A 16,058-nucleotide genomic window follows, 5' to 3' on the forward strand; every position below is an offset into this window, starting at 1 on the left:
AATGACATCCTAAATCACCGATGCCAACGGACAGTAGGTTTACTGGTTTTCACGTTATCTCGAATAAAATGTGGTGGTTATTTATTTTTTTTTAGTCACCTTTTATGTATACATTGTGCTAGGATCCTTATGGATTATTTTTTAATAGCTAGAAGCTATTAAAAGATGTCACGCATCAAAGACACGGGCATATATAGAAATGGAAACCAAATACAGGAAATTGTCCCATAAATCAAGCAACTGCCAAAGCTGGAAGCAAGCCCATGCATAAAGTCAAGCTCTGGCACAAAGACAGCAGTGTTTGAACTGGCTCAGTTGAACAGTCTTGGCAAGTTGCCTGGACTTGGCTTTGAGGGTGAAGTAAGAAGTCCTGTCCCTCCTCCTACTTTACAGGGGCATGTAATTTACTGCTAAGCTGTGAAGATTAAAGGCGCCCTATTTTTAAAAGTCCCTTTGAACTTAGCTAAACTAAGTACAGTAGAAGCAAGGAATTTTGGATGATTTGATGAGAATTAGGCTTGAAGTTTGGTTTTCAAGGCTTATTGTGAAAACATACCAGCCCCCAAACTCCCCATACTGTCCCTCCCATTCCCACTTTTATTTTTACTCCAGAAGAGGAAATTGTTAATAGTACCATCTATCCTACTGTTCCTTCCAACAGCATCATACCCAGCCTGGTTCTGCTTCTGGGTAAAAGTTCTCTCGCCTTTTATACTTTAGCGTTTTACAGTATCTGTTGGAAACAACCAGAAGCACCAGTTTCAGCTTTGTCTCTCTGGGGCCTCTCTCCCTCTCTCCTCTCATTCTCCTGCTGGTATTTCTGTTGAAAGTGTTGAGACCCTTTAAATAAGTTTGGCCAATTTGCTTAAAAAGTGCTAGATGTTGTTTAAGTGTTGATGTTTGCCTTTAATCCTCTCTTGTTTTGTTCATTTTACCCTTTAAGATGAATGATAGAGCTGCCACTTTGAAAAGGGAGTCTTTGCATCAAGTGACCAACAGAACAGATTCAGTAAAATCCCAGAGCGTAAAGGTAAATAATAGGAGGCTTACTCTGGAGTAAGTGCTTCTGCTTCTTTCTCAAAGGATACACTCCAGTCTTTTTTGCTGAAACTGTAAGACAATGTAATTAGTGTATTAGTGAATAAGTAAATACCTTATCAAGCACCTGCCCTGTGCCCAGTGCGCAGGATAGACACGTGACACCTATTCTGGTGGAGTTCAAAGTCCATCAGTCAGAAAATCATTAATACGTAATTTTTAGTTTTTTTTAATTTTTTAATTTTAGTTTTAATTTTTAATTTTAGTTGAAGAGATAATCACGAGCATGATAGGTGCTACAGAGGAAAGGTATAGGGCATAACAGAGCATTGATAGAGAACAGGAAGGCTTCCCTAAGGAAGTGACTTTTAAGCTAAAACAGAAAGTTATCTGTGCTCACGATGGGGAACAGAGGCATAGATAACCTAAAAATGGTGTCTAAACTAAAAATTATTTCTTATTTTTAAGATTGTGGTCTCCTGGGGGATGGAGGGGAGATTGCAGTCTCAATACATACACAGTGCCTTTCAACTTCAGCCAGTTCCCTTCACCTTATACCTCCCCGTTTTTTGTTCTTCCCAGATACATTGTTACAGGAACACAAGCAATCTGTGATACTCTTTGATATCCCAGGAAAGAAAGTTTGCAGCATTTTCTGTGACTAGAGTGTTGTTTAATATTATAAGACCAGGAAAAGCCAGGAAGATTGTGACTCAGTGACTAAAGTATTTCAGACGCACATTGCATCTGAGTTCCAGGATATGAGGTTCACAGGAAATGAACTTGGAAATGAACCATAGTACAGGCAGTTTTCAGTGTAGTGCTTTCCATCTGTATTTGTTCTTCCTTAACAGTTTTGTGTTGTCTAGATAAAAGTCACATATACAATATTTTAATGCTTTATAAGCTAGGCTTTTGTTGAGTTTTCTAACTGCTTCTGCAAAAAAAAAAAAATTTAACTTCACTTAGAGAATGGCAGGAAAAATTTAAGATCCAGATAAAAATGTTGAGCACAAAAAAAGCAACAGGTGGTTACTGTTGGAAAATAGTAGTGATTTCAGCAACAGTTCAGATTTTGACAGTAAATATCAGCATAAAATAGAGCTAGTACACATTTTTACCTGAATTTTTTGGCATTACTTTCAGACACTTTGTGTTTCTAACTGTTATCCCAGTGTATTAGTCCCTTTGTCCTTCCTCATCTAAGCATCCTAACCAAATGTAATTTCTCCTTGTCGTAAATTATTCAAGCATTTAGTACCTAGTTTTAGCTGTTTTAGCTCCCTAAATAAACTGTGTGGTCTACTGTACAGTAACTGTTAGGGTAGAATAAGGATAGAAGAGAAATGAGTAAATACATATTGACTAAAAGAGACATGTAGTGGTCAGTATTCTAATGAAACATAGAATCAGGGTCTTTCACACTAGCCTAAGCAGTTAGATACTGACCTCACTGAAACCAGACTTTTCTCTTTGTATAATTAATTGTATTTTTTTATATGCCACTAGATTATCCTCGGAATGAGGAAGGTATGGGGGGAAATTTTTTTTAAGATATAAGTAAGGCCTTGAATTGGAAATATATCGTTCCTTCATGTTCCTAACAATTCCTGCCACCAGTTGAATCATTACCATGGTGGGGTACAAAGGAAGATCAGGAGAACACTTGTGGTTTGGTCGCTTTTTTTTTTTTTTTTAAGGTGGTAAGAGCATAAAACTCTGCCTAAAGTGATCTCATCACAAGGGGTGCAGTAAGATATTCAGGGAAATTATTCAGTTGCTGTGAAATAGTTCCTAGGAAACAATTTCCTACTCATTTAGGAAATGAGTGTCACATCGGCACCTGAGAAAGCGTACATTTCCTTTACTGCTAACACATGCACGCCTTCCCCGTCAGCCGACTGCACACAGAGAATCAGATCATCTGCCACATAATGTTCCCTTAATGGTCTGGGCTCAAATCCAGCCAGACCCTCATTGACACTGAGCACTGAAGATTCTCCAGTCATTGTTGATTCGTCCCTTCATTGCTCTTAGAGGCGGCCTGCTGGGGGTCAAGCACTACAGGCTGAACAGGCTCTGGGAGTGTCATGGAGAATCAGATGTGTCTTCCTTCCACCTTCAACCATTTGTGATCTTTGTTTTGGGCAGAAAGAAGATAGTTCAGATTCTCAAGTATCCAAGCTCAGAGAGAAACTGCAGCTGATCAGTGCGCTCACAAACAAACCTGAGAGCAGCAGGCCTCCGGAGACTGCTGGTGAAGGTGAGATACTCAGGGTTGGCTTTTGAATATTTCACGCAGGCTTGGGCAGCTTGCCTCCCGCACAAGGAGCGGGGAAAGGTGTTACAGCAAGACTGATCGAACTGAGTGAATGATGCCTGAGCGCACCGAGATGAAGCTGCTGCACTTTGCTTTCATTTAGAAAAAGCCCATTTTGCACATGATTTGTACTCCAGTCTATTAAGGGAAGAATGGGTAATGTTTAGCTGGAAATAGACTTTTCCATGCTGTCTGCATCCAATTATAGGCAAAAATGTTACTGTCATAGTGTATATTAAACCAGCCCTAAATGTCAGTTAGGGGAGTCTTCATTTCTGTAAGTGCATAAAATTTACTTAAAAATAAGTATTAGTCCTTCTGAAAAACTATTAACAAATAATGATGGGATCATTGGGTTGGAGGAGCCCTTGGCTTTAGGTAGGGACGTACCTAGTTAATAGTAGCAGATGCATCAACCTCTATGGTATAAGCTCTATCCAGGGCACTGGATTATGTTGGTTTGGACCCCTACCCACCCACAAGTATTTTTCATTTTGGGGAAAGCAGTGCAACTTCTCTTATTCTCTTTTAAGTGAGAGGTAAACTACAATGGGAGGCCTTGTCCTAACATTGTGCTACATAATGGTATAGCAGTACACGCTCTGCACCTGCTGGTCTGATGGCACATGCCCCCAGATGGGGCTTATAGCACGGCTCCTAGGATGCCAGATATCCAATGCTTTTGTCACTTGCAGCTAAAACTCTTAAACATGCATAATGCTAACTTATACTATAAGAGCATCCACTGAGACCACAAACCTGAATGTTACATAGTACTGATTGATTTTTCACTTACCCACAGAACATCTCAATCCATGCCTTTAACTTCACATAGTCACTGTGTTACTTAATTCTCAGCTATTTCTCTTACGTACATAATAAAATTGCCCTAAAAGATGACCTTCAATACTGGTTTAATTTGGTGTCAGATTAGGAAATACTAAAACCGTATATTGTTTCTTACAGAGCAAGTACAGAATTTCACATCAAAGCCATCAGCATTGCCAAAATTCTCACGCTCTCTTGGAGGCCAGACTGAGAGAGCTGCCCAGCTAAGACCTATCTCCCTACCAGGAATTTCTAACATCAAAGGTAAACTTTATATTATGGAATAATACGAGAAATGCTCAAAGTTACAGCTTTCTAATTTTTTTAACTTGTGTAAGATAAAGAATTATATCTTAACATTGATTGAGCACTCCTATGGGCCAAATGCCTGATATGCAGTATACCATATAATCCTGGTAACAGTCCTGGAAACATAAATATTCATGTATTATACCCATTTTACTGATAGGAAAACTGCCTAAGTCCACACAGCAATTAGTGACTGAGGCAGAATTCATACCAAGGCAGTCTGACACCGAAGTCTGCACTCTTATCCATTGCACTGTATTATCTCTCTGAATGTGTGTGTGTTTTTGTTTGGTAGGGGGAGGTAATTAGGTTGATTTATTATTTATTTATTCTTAGAGGAGGCACCAGGGATTGAACCCAGAACCTCATGCATGCTAAACATGCACTCTACCACTTGAACTATACCCTCCCCCTCTAAATGTTTTTTAGTCTTCAGCCAGTAAGTGCATAGATAGACCTACTATAAGCAGTGAGAATACAGTATAAGATACAGTCTCACTTTCCTTATGGCTGTAACAGTCTAGTGGAGAAGACAAGCAAACACAATACTATGAGATTAGCAAAATAAAGTAGGAGTTGACCCTCTTGTCAGAGCCCTCCAAAATAAGGGGTCCTTTGGCTGAAAAACAGCAAGATAAACATTAGCAGAAAGGATATGATTCACAAAAAAAAAGTGTTTGCCTTGCTTCCAACGGTGTGTGTTCCAGTTCTCATTGTGATATTTAGTCTCCTGATTTTACATTTGCTAACTGCCAGAAAAATCACCCATTCCTGTCATCCTACCTTTGCCTGGCTCTTCACCTCAGTTTAGATACCTTTCCACCAAGAAACATTGTCTTACCCTCCAGTACTAGATTAGATTCCTCCTGTGTATGCACTCAAACTATCTTGTGTTTGCATCTGTTTAGCACATGTCACTCGGTTGCAATTTCCTGGGGAGATACAAAATTTAACTTCACTCCCAGCCCCAGCCTAGTGCCTAGCATACATGAATATTTGTTAAGTGAATGCGTTATATGCAGGCTACAATTAATGATTAAAGCATAGAAGACTTAAATTTGTATTGCCATTTAAATCCAATTACTTTTTCCCCCCATCCCCAATTTTTTTTCTTTCTGTTTTCTGGGGAGATAGGGGAGTGTTAAGTGTTTATTGGCACACAAGTTGCCTCCTCCTGCTCTTTGTTATTACATCAAGAATTGATGAGAATAAATGAACTGTTAGAGCAAATAAAGAAATAGCCATCTTAACATTTATACTTTAATCTCTAACATAGGCCTTACACACTTTTGATTGACTACATTTTTTAAATGACTTGAGGCAGCAATGAGATTTTTATTTGAATATTGCTACAAGTGCATAGCACATTCTATAAACCCATACCCCATATACACACACAAAAACATTTTCCAGCTAGCCATTTGGTGGCAGGCATTGGGAACAACTGTCTCACTGCTTTTCTGGCTTTCAGAGAGTTTTTCAGGCTTTCCTTAGCTGCATTGCTGGGGCTCTCTCGGGACTGAGAGTAGGGACTGTTCAAAAGCTTGTCTGCAAAACTGCTTGATGGACTGAATCTTGCACTGTGACTGTTTCCCCTCCCTGATTCAGGTCATTTCCATTCTTCCTAAGTACCAAACAGCAGGAAGCCTATTGAATCTAGATGTGGAGTTGAATGAGTGAAAAAAGGAAAGGAATTTAGGAAGATCCTTTAGCTTCATTGACTGTCCTCTGGTATTAGAGACTGAATCTACTAGGTCACTCAGTCAATCAAGCCTTTTTTAAATGTTACATAGATAATTGGCCCTCCTAGGTGTTCATTATGGGGCCCTCTCTTAGCTGGGGATGGGATGGGGCACAGAGAGAGAACAGTCACACCCGATTATCCCCTATCCCCATCCCTGACAACCACTTATCTCTCAACCACTATCTCTTTAGATTTGCCTATTCTGGGTATTTCATATAAATGGAACCAAACAATACATAGCCTTTTGTATGCTTCTTTCTTTCAATATGCTCCTTTCATTTGGCATGATGTTTTCAAGGTTTATCCATGTTGTAGCATGTAGCAATATTTCATTCCTTTTTATGACTGAATAGTATTCCATTGTGTGGATATACTACATGTTATTATCCATTCATTAGTTGATAGACATTTGGGTTTGTTTCCAGTTTTTGGCCATTAGGAACAATGAAGCTCTGAACATTTGTATACAAGTTTTTGTGTTGACACATGTTTCCATTTCTCTTGAGCATATACTAGGAATGAAATTGCTGGGTCATTAATTGTTCAACCAACAACCTGCCATAGTCTGTTTTAGAGGCTCAGCTACTATCAGTTCATTCTTTAGGCCTCTGCAGTCCTTTTCACCCTTTCAACATAAGAATAAAATCTGGAAAATCTGAAAGGAAGGCCCTGGACAGAGAATAAGCCAGTCCATTCGTTTATCCTGTGATTATCTGTCACTGCTTCCATTTTGGGAGGGTAGTGTCCTACAGTATTCTTCTCATTCTTAAAAGATCAAGAACTTGTCTTTCTGATTTAGTGAGATCGTAAACTTTACTTTTTGGAAGAAGAGTCTGTGAAGTAGCTTTTCTTTTAATGCTTCAAATTCAGTTGAGACTACTTTTTTTTTTAATTGAAATATGATTGATTTAGAATGTTAGTTTCTGGTGTATAGCATAGTGATGCAGTTATATATATGTGTGTGTATGTGTATTTTTTTTTCATTATAGGTTATTACAAGATATTGAATATAGTTCCCTTTGCTGTACAGTAGGACTTTATTTATCTGTTTTATATACAGTAATTTGTGTCTGCTAATCCCAAACTCCTGATTTATCTCCCTCCTTCCCCCTCGGCTTTAGTAACCATAGTTTCTTTTCTGTGTCTATGGGTCTGTTTCTGTTTTGTAAATAAGTTTATTTGTATCATTTTTAAGATTCCGCATATAAGTGATATCATATGATATTTGTCTTCACTTAGTTTGATCATCTCTAGGTCCATCCATGTTGCTGTGAATGACATTTCCTTTTTATGGCTGAATAGTATTCTATTGTATGTGTACCATAACTTCTTTATCCAGTCATTTGTCAGTGGACATTTAAGTTTGCTTCTATGTCTTGGCTGTTCTAAATACTGCTGCTGTGAACACTGAGGTGCATGTATATTTTCGGATTAGAGTCTTCTCCAGATATATGCCTAGGATTGGGATTGCTGGATCATATAGTAACTCTTATTTTTAGTTTTTTAAGGAATCTCCATACTGTTTTCCATAGTGGCTGCACCAGATTATATTCCCACCAACAATGTAAGAAGGTCCCTTTTTTCCACACCCTCTCCAGCATTTATCATTTGTGGACATTTTAATGATGGCTATTCTGACTGGTGTGAGGTGATACCTCATTGTAGTTTTGATTTGCATTTCTCTGAAAATTAGCAATATTGAGCATCCTTTCCTGTACCTGTTGGCTATATGTGTGTCTTCTTTGGAGAAATGTCTGTTTAGGCCTTCTGCCCATTTTTTGAATGGGTTGTTTGGTTTTTTGTTATTAAGTTTTATGAGCTGTTGATATATTCTGGAAGTTAAGCCCTTGTCAGTCACATCGTTTGCAGATATTTTCTCCCAGTCTGTAGGTTGTCTTTTCATTTTGTTTATGGTTTCATTTGCTGTGCAAAGGTTTGTAAGTTTGATTGGGTTCCTTTTTGTTTGTTTGTTTCTTTTTGCTTTTATTTCTATTGCCTTGGGAGACTGACCTAGGAAAACATTGCTGCCATTTGTGCCAGAGAATGTTTTGCCTATGTTCTCTTCTAGGAGATTTATGATGTTCTGTCTTATGTTTAAGTCTTTAAGCCATTTTGAATTCAATTTTGTGTATGGTATGAGGGAGTGTTCTAATTTCATTGATTTACATGTGGTCCAGGTTTCCCAACACAGCTTGTCGGAGAGACTGTCTTTTCTCCATTGTATCTCTTGCCTCTTTTGTTGAAGATTAATTGACCATAGGTGTGTGGGCTCTCTGTTCTGTTCCATTGATCCATATGTCTGCTTTTGTGCCAGTACCTCACTGTTTGATTATTGTAGCTCTGCAGTATCGTCGGAAGTCGGGGAGAGTTATGCCCGGATCCAGTGTGGTTCTTTTTCCTCAGTATTGCTTTGGCAATTCTGGGTCTTCTGTGATTTCATATAAATTTTAGGATTATTTCTTCTAATTATGTGAAAAACGTGAGACTACTTTTTAAATTGTTAACTAAATTTAGCTCTACATAGACATATACATTTTTTATAACTCCTTTTTAACAGATCTTCAGGATTTATTCCACCAGACTGGCCAGGACGTGGATGGGAAGCTGACCTACCAGGAAATCTGGAACTCCTTAGGTTCTGCTGTGCCAGATCCAGAGCGTCTGAGAGAGTTTGATTCTGATGGAGATGGAAGATACTCATTCCTGGAGCTAAGAGTAGCTTTAGGTGTCTAGCCTCATCAGGCTTACTTTAGAAATGGATATATACCTTGGACTACCTAATATCTACTTACCTAACAGAAACAACCCTTTTACCTACCCATCAGTCCTCCAGTCCTCCAAACTACTGTAGCAGACACATTGCCACCTTTTGACTTGTTTGAAAAAGCTATATAATAGTTATTTTTTTAAAAAAGAAGACCATTTTACTTATAATGTAATATTCAGAAATCTATGATTCCCTGAAACCAGTAAGATCTTAATTTTAAAATTGCCAGGAAAAAAAGTCAAGCCCTCTTTTTTTCTCTTTCCTTTTTTTGAGGGGAGGAGACCTTAGCTTTTTAAAACTGGAAAATGTGTATATAGAGAGAATAAGCCACCTTTTATATTTCACATAAATTTGCCTTAAATTAGCTGCACTTTATACAGACTCAGAAAATGTCTTTTCTTTAACAGATAGACCTTTTCTGTTTGTAAATACTTAAAGAGCTGCGCATAGTTTGTGGGAAGTAGGAAGAATGGTTTGAAACAGGATGTGAACAAATGACTTGTTATTAAAAATTGCTAATCTGATCTGATAGCAGCTGAAGCTATGTCCACATCTCCTTAAGACATCTTCTTTAGGTGCTGCCGTGGGGTTTGGCCTGGTGCTGGGGGAACAGACTTGGGACGTAGACACTGTGGAGACAGTGCTCCCTCCAGGCTCAGGAAGTAAGATTTGGACTCTTTGTTCCTGTCCTCTCAGCTCATCCCAACCTGTGAACCAGAGAAGTCTTGTTGAGGATTTTCTTGTTTTTAATCCTCTTTCAGGGTTTATGAGCATAAAAAGGTATCCAGTGGGAGCTACATTTTCCCCTCTAAGTGAACTAGATTATCTTCCCCCACCCACCCACTCAGGTCTACCTTTAAGTTGTAACTGACTTCCACCTCTGATACTGTCTCCATTCTGAACGGCAGGGCTGAAGTTCCTTGGCCGCTGTCTCAGCCTGGCTACCCAGGAGCTTTAGAGGAGAGCTGTGCCTCTCATTTTGATCCAGGAAATTTCTTAAGATTTTACCTAGGGGCTAAGCAAGAACCTAACGGGGCTAAGGCCAAAAGGATGTGAAACAAAACACCTGAAATCATATTAGGTTTCCTTACAATTATATTTCAGAAGTAGCTAGCGGCTCTCTGTCCAGAGGATGGCAAACATCAGGCAGGCCCGGAGCAGGGGGCTTCATGTGGTGGCAGCAAGTTTTTTTCAAATCTGATACAAGCAAGTGCAATACTTCTCCCTTTTAAGTACTTCTGAGGGCCTAGTACTAAAGGTCCCTGGACTAGAAGGAATTATTCCTCCATGTCACCTGTGTGTGTGTTGTGTTGATCTTAGAAGCAATCTTCAGGCAACACAAAAGGAAAACTCTCTGCAAAACTTAACTGGTCTGTAGGCCAAGTCAGGGAGAAACTCAAGAAGCTTTCAGGGCATAGACTTTAATAGAGCTTGCTTCCATTTTAACTTTGTCCAAGTTGCCCTGTTAGCCATGGATGCAGTTGAGCACCCTTAAATATTTAAGGGCTGAGTTTTTTCTTTATATGTTGTTTAGCTTGGTATTGACTAACCTTGATTTTTTTCTAGAAATATTAAAATTTAGTTAAAGCGGGATGAAGTCTCTCCCCATGAATGTGTCTGCTTACCTCATTATGGCTCATGCTTCTCTCTCCCTCTCGAACATTTCCTTTACCTATCCGAGCTATTTTACTTTCTTGGAAAGGTTTAAATATAGTACAAAATTAGCCTGGCACTTTAGGTAACTTGAAGATGACTTAGATGACTTACTCTTCTGGCTGCCTTTCATGCCCCCCTCCCTTTTTTTAATATATATGCCCTTGCAGATTTTGTAACAACCAAATAAAATTCTAGCAATAAATTGAATTATACTGCTATATTTGTATATACTGTACCGTAAATAGTATGACTACCTGGAAGGTATTTTTTTGAGAACCGATTTATATGAAATATACTTGAGGGTAATGTAGCTTGTCCTTTTTCGTTTCAAATTCTTATTCATAGGCAGATACTTTGAGGGCACCTTAACTCTTTGTATGTACTCTTCTTTTGCATCTGATGGCTATACATGGAGAAGACAGTTGTGTTTTGTCATTTATCCTCTGTTACTCCCACCTCAAGCTTGTCTGCCTGCCGCCATCCCTGGACCAGGTGGATAGTACCATCCTCTCTCCTACCAAATTTGGCAGAGGTGTTCCTCTGCACTCGCAGACCTGTGTGACCCTCTCACACCACCGGGGACAGTGCCATGTCTCTCAGGAGAAACTGGGACATCTTAAACTTCCTTGTCCTAAGTTGAGCACACTCGTGGCTTAAAAAAAGAATTCCCATAAACCTATTATTTGGTATGAATTTGGGGTTTTTACTTAAAAATTGTCTTAACTTACCCAGCCTGTGATTTGTGTTGATCTATAATCAAGCCTCACCTGCCACATCTCAGCCCCGAGAGGAAGGCTGGGTAGTGGTGGTGAGTTTGATATTGGTTTTTGTTTCAGATGCTTTTACCTTCACCTTTTCAGCCTGGCAGCTCCTACTGCTGCTTTCCTAAGTTACTGAAATCACTGCTTCTTGGCCCTCTTTTTCTTCTGCTTTCTATCTGGTATAATGTTCACCTTGAAAGCCTCCCTTTGTAAATCAGAGAGGCAAGAAGGTATCACAGGAAGAGAAGAACCGAAAGGAAGAGAGAGCTTGGCTTAGGGATGACTGTAGTGCTGTCTTTAGGGCAGGGGCCTGGCACTTAGGATTGTGTCTGATACAGCAAAGCTGAAGATTGGACACCCTTCACCTGCTGCCGGCTACTTTCCCTCCCACTGCCGTGCCCTCTTTACGTTGCTGGATGCCACCCCATCTGCCCCGCCCCACTCCGCTGGTCTTGGCCTTGCCGGTCACAGTTGAAGATTTTGACTGTGATGGGCTCATACTTACAATGGCCTGCTGTTGAGTTGTTTTTAGTGACAGCTTTTGTTTGCTACACACCTCATTGACTTGCTTACCAGCACCAGCTAGATGTGGCCCCTTCTTTCATATCCAAACCAGAACACATTTGGGTGTTCCTGAGACTTTATAGAGCGTGTATTGTTTGTTATACGAACCTAACCTACCTTGTTGTTTTCTCATATTAAGAAATGTAAATCTACTTTGCTTTAGTGGAGCTATTTTGGTAATGTTTAAGCAATTTTGGTTCTGTTTAGGGAGTGAATTCAAGGTTTCCTTAACTTGATTTGGGCTTTGCTTATTTCACATCAGTAATATAACCATTTTAATTTATCTAAATAAAACATTTCTTTTTTCTCCCACTGCGTCTATTATTAAAGATTTCTTCCCCCACAGCCCCTATTACTTAAGAAAAAAAAATCTGCTTTGATCCCTATTTTTATGGACTCCTTCCTTCTTTTGAACACAAAGCCTAACAGATGGTGGACATAAAGTCATGCTGAAGAATTTGCCTGAAGAACTGCTGAATTCGGCCTGAAGAAGTGAAGTCTTCTCCTTTGACTCCTGCAGGATGGGAAGGGGCAAGATGAGGGAAGAGTAAGCGCCTGCCTCTGTATCAACCAGAAAAGTTCACATATGTCTATTTTTAATTTTGAGATTCAGTATAAGAGCATGTTTACAGGAAATGTTCCAATGTCTTTTAAAAAGAAAGAGAAAGAAAGAAACAAACAAACTTGAAATCCATTGCAAGATAAGGGTCATATAGGAAGGGATTGGAGCTTTTTTCACACACACAAAAAAAAAATTACATATTAGCTCTGCATGGTTGCTAGATTCTGAGATTACACGCACGCACGCACACAATCTGGGTAGCCTTTCCCCACAGGAAAGACTACATAAAGCTTTGCTCATTTACAAATGTGGTAAGGTGATTTCCTCATTTCCAAATGAAAGGGAAATTTTTGTATCCAGCAGAGCTGGGTTTTCTTACATTAAACTGGGACCAAATAGCCAGTATTATCTTTGTCTCTCCTTTAGGATAGTTTCCAGAAGGTACAAAAATAATATTTCCATACTGTGGATCTTAACTTTTGGAGGGGCCGTGAATCTCTTTGAGAAAGTTTAAAGAAAAAATAAACTATGGTTACATTTGTATGATTAATTAGGGGGTTCACGGACCAGCCCTTCCCCCAAGCCAATCCATGAACTAAATTAAGTGCATCCTACACACACTATAAATCATTTTCTAAATGTTTTCAAACAAGACATCATTAGGGAAGGGACACCATGGTGTACTGTGGGAAGGGCAGGAACTTTGCTGCCAGGCAGACAAATTTGAGAACTTGCTCTGCAGCATGAAAACAACATAGCAAATGCCCTCAGAAACTCTCTTCATCTATAAGAAGAGGGTCATGATATCCATTTGGCACAGTTCTTGTGTTAGAAATAATGGAGAGACAACTACATAACGCGGTACATCACAGACGTTAACAAAGAATGCAATTTGAGCAGCAGTGCAGTGTGGCTCACGGATTTCACACCAACTTGTTTTGCCCACAACATGGCCACTACGAATCACCACTCATGCATCCTTAGTGGCTATCACTCTTGTCACAACTGTGCTTAACGTCCCATAGAATGGCAGTGCCTTTGGGTACCTAGCCCAGGGTCTGGCACACGTTTTTGGTCTTAAATAGTGGATAGAGGGATGTTGAGCCCATCAGAAGTACTTGTTCAGTGTGTCTCCCCACAGCCAACCCACAGTTCCCATTGGTGTTGGTGAGACTCGGTGACCTGCAGCTTGCCCCCATCAGACACTATCCTCCTAACCATAAGTGAAACACAAGGGAGCCTTGGACTTTTTTAATCTTTTATTATGTGACATCCAGATGGGCCCTGGCCTCTTTGTCAATACCACCTTCCTGAGGTCAGCTCCGTTTCCTGCTCTGCCCCCCGATACCTCCAGCTCCCATCCTCAGTGAGAGGAGGCTACAATTCTGAAGTAAACGACCTGGTATTTAAGCAGTGGTCTCCCTGGGCCAGCATGGGGAGAGACTGGAAGTGGATGTTCCTTTCAGGACAGGTGGCCAAAGGGTAGGAGACCGAGTGGTTGAGTATCGGGGGTAGGTTACACAGGGAGAGGGCAAAGGGCACCTCCTGAAAGGTGGGAATTGGGAGTGGGGAGCAGCTGGCCTGGGTCTGTGGCATTGGGGAAGTTAGGGGCTGCTGTGGGACCAGCTGCACTTCAGGTAGTGAGGGGATGGGGGCCTCCACCTTGGGGCTACTGTCTTGGGCAGCATGGTTCCTGTTCTCAGGGGTGTCCAACTCCCACGGATGGTCTGGATTCTGAGCGTCAGTCCCAGTCTTGGTGGCAGCAGGGGGAGGGCCCGTGTTGATGGCCGCGTCCATGCCATAGTGCCGTCGCTTGTTAATCCAGTACAGCAGCGGGCTGTAGGTGAACGTAGCAGCTCTCATCACCTCCACCCACTCCTGGGCACGCTCTTCCCGCCGCAGGTTCTTCCTCCAATGCAGGAAGAGAATGCAGCTGCCGGCTACCAAAGAACACAGCCCCAGGAATCCAAAGTACAGTGACACCCACGCTAAGGAAGGCAAGGAGAAAGAAGAAAGAAGAAAGCAAGCTGGCTGATAGCTCTAGCTTGGGACCTGTGCTCTTTCTCATTCCCCTCCTAACCCGTTCATCAATCGTTCCATCCACTTAGCCACTCTCTCCATTCCTTCCTTTTCTACTCATTGACTAGCCTCACCATTCTTTTATTCAGTCAAAGCAGGATTTCCAGGGAGCTTAAGAGGCCACCTCTAGCCCTTCACAGAAAGGAAAGCTAGGTCCAGAGAGGCACGACCTGCCCAGGCTTAGTCAAGCCTCTGGCTCCCAACCCTGGACGTATCCAATCCATCAGACTGAGAAGCCTCTCTAAAGGCAAAGACCATCGAGAAAGTAAGTTTACCAGTTGACCAGTGTCCCACCCCATTCCACCACACTTCTGGCTGTTCACTATGATGGTCCTGGGGGATTCATAGTACCCACCTTGGGTGAGCAGAGAGACATGGCCTCTGCCCTCAAGAAATCCGTAGTTTTCGAGAGGAACCCATGCCCTAAGTCTTAGCACTCCTCCATGCAGGCAGCCATCACGCCATCCGTGCAAAAGATCTTCCCTGCGTGTCTGCCCTCAAGCCTAAGAGCACAAAGCAAGGGGTGGGGATTAGGGGGGCATTTACCATCAGAGAGGCTGAGGTCCTCCTGTTGGGAATCCATAAAGTCAAGCCTTGGTACCCGGCCAATGGCTCTGGGGAGAGGAAGCTCACCTACCCATCTGTCTGGCCAATAGGAGTCCCCAGAATGCCCAGTCCCCATTGTTCCCTAAAGGCAGGTCACTGAGTTCTGAGCACTGAGCATCCAGGGGAAGCACTTGGGAAGGTTAATGGAAAGAAGGGACTCCATCAGTGGTATCTCCTGAGCACAGTGCATCTCTGCTGCTTCTACCAGGGACTGACTCACCCTCTGAACTGTCAGCCCCCTACCCCTGACCCACAGAGCAGCCCCCAGTAAAGGGCTTCTCATGTCACTTGGCTTTAAGGGACAGTTAATGGATACCTGTCCCCGTTGGGGACTGGGGTAGGGAGCACCTCAAGTCATCTATGACCAAGTTATCAGGAGTCAACCCACTCAAGGGAACTATGTGGTCAATGCCTCCTTCCTTGGCTCTTACAATCTCTCTTCTGTTTCGTTACCTTCCTTCAACCAGTGTTAGCAAGTGCTTCCCAGGCATCAGGCCCTACGGGAGCTCCCCACCATCTGGCCCTACATCTCTTTCCAGCCTCACCTTCCTCCCCATCCTTCACACACCTTTCCCATCTGACCAGGCCAGATTCCCTTACAGACCCTGCTTATTCACATCTCTGCGCTTTTGCTCACATTGTTCTGCCACCTAGGAGTGCCTCCCCAACTGTTCCCCGCACTGAACACGTGCTTATCCTTCAAGGCTCAGCTCAGCCCCCTCTACTCTGTGACAAACAGTTGTTTCAGCTGGCTTCCCAGAATCACACCATCTCCAGTTGGAAGGCACTTGTCTAGTCGAAATCCTGTCAGATGCTTGAGCCCT

At 41.6% G+C, this 16,058-nt stretch overlaps 2 protein-coding genes across 2 annotated transcripts in view; one reads left to right on the forward strand and one right to left on the reverse strand.

The window, feature by feature from the left end:
• EFCAB14 (EF-hand calcium binding domain 14) overlaps positions 1-12,299 on the forward strand; it is a 37,464-nt gene extending 25,165 nt beyond the window's left edge. Inside the window, exons 7-10 of the mRNA XM_010951014.3 lie at positions 944-1,030; positions 3,190-3,301; positions 4,325-4,450; positions 8,797-12,299. Coding sequence (XP_010949316.1) covers positions 944-1,030; positions 3,190-3,301; positions 4,325-4,450; positions 8,797-8,972 — 501 coding nt within the window. The 3' untranslated portion in view covers positions 8,973-12,299. The remainder of the gene's footprint in view (positions 1-943; positions 1,031-3,189; positions 3,302-4,324; positions 4,451-8,796) is intronic.
• Positions 12,300-13,748: 1,449 nt separating this feature from the next.
• On the reverse strand, positions 13,749-15,123 carry TEX38 (testis expressed 38). Its single transcript, XM_045513681.2, has 2 exons — positions 14,984-15,123; positions 13,749-14,537 (listed from the first exon to the last, which is right to left on the reverse strand). The coding sequence occupies exon 2, from the start codon at positions 14,410-14,412 to the stop codon at positions 13,927-13,929; it is 486 nt and encodes a 161-aa protein (XP_045369637.1). The 5' UTR covers positions 14,413-14,537; positions 14,984-15,123; the 3' UTR covers positions 13,749-13,926.
• Between the last annotated feature and the right edge of the window lie 935 nt (positions 15,124-16,058).

The sequence above is a fragment of the Camelus bactrianus genome, chromosome 13 (genome assembly GCF_048773025.1).
Source record: "Camelus bactrianus isolate YW-2024 breed Bactrian camel chromosome 13, ASM4877302v1, whole genome shotgun sequence".
NCBI classification, from domain to species: Eukaryota; Metazoa; Chordata; class Mammalia; order Artiodactyla; family Camelidae; genus Camelus; species Camelus bactrianus.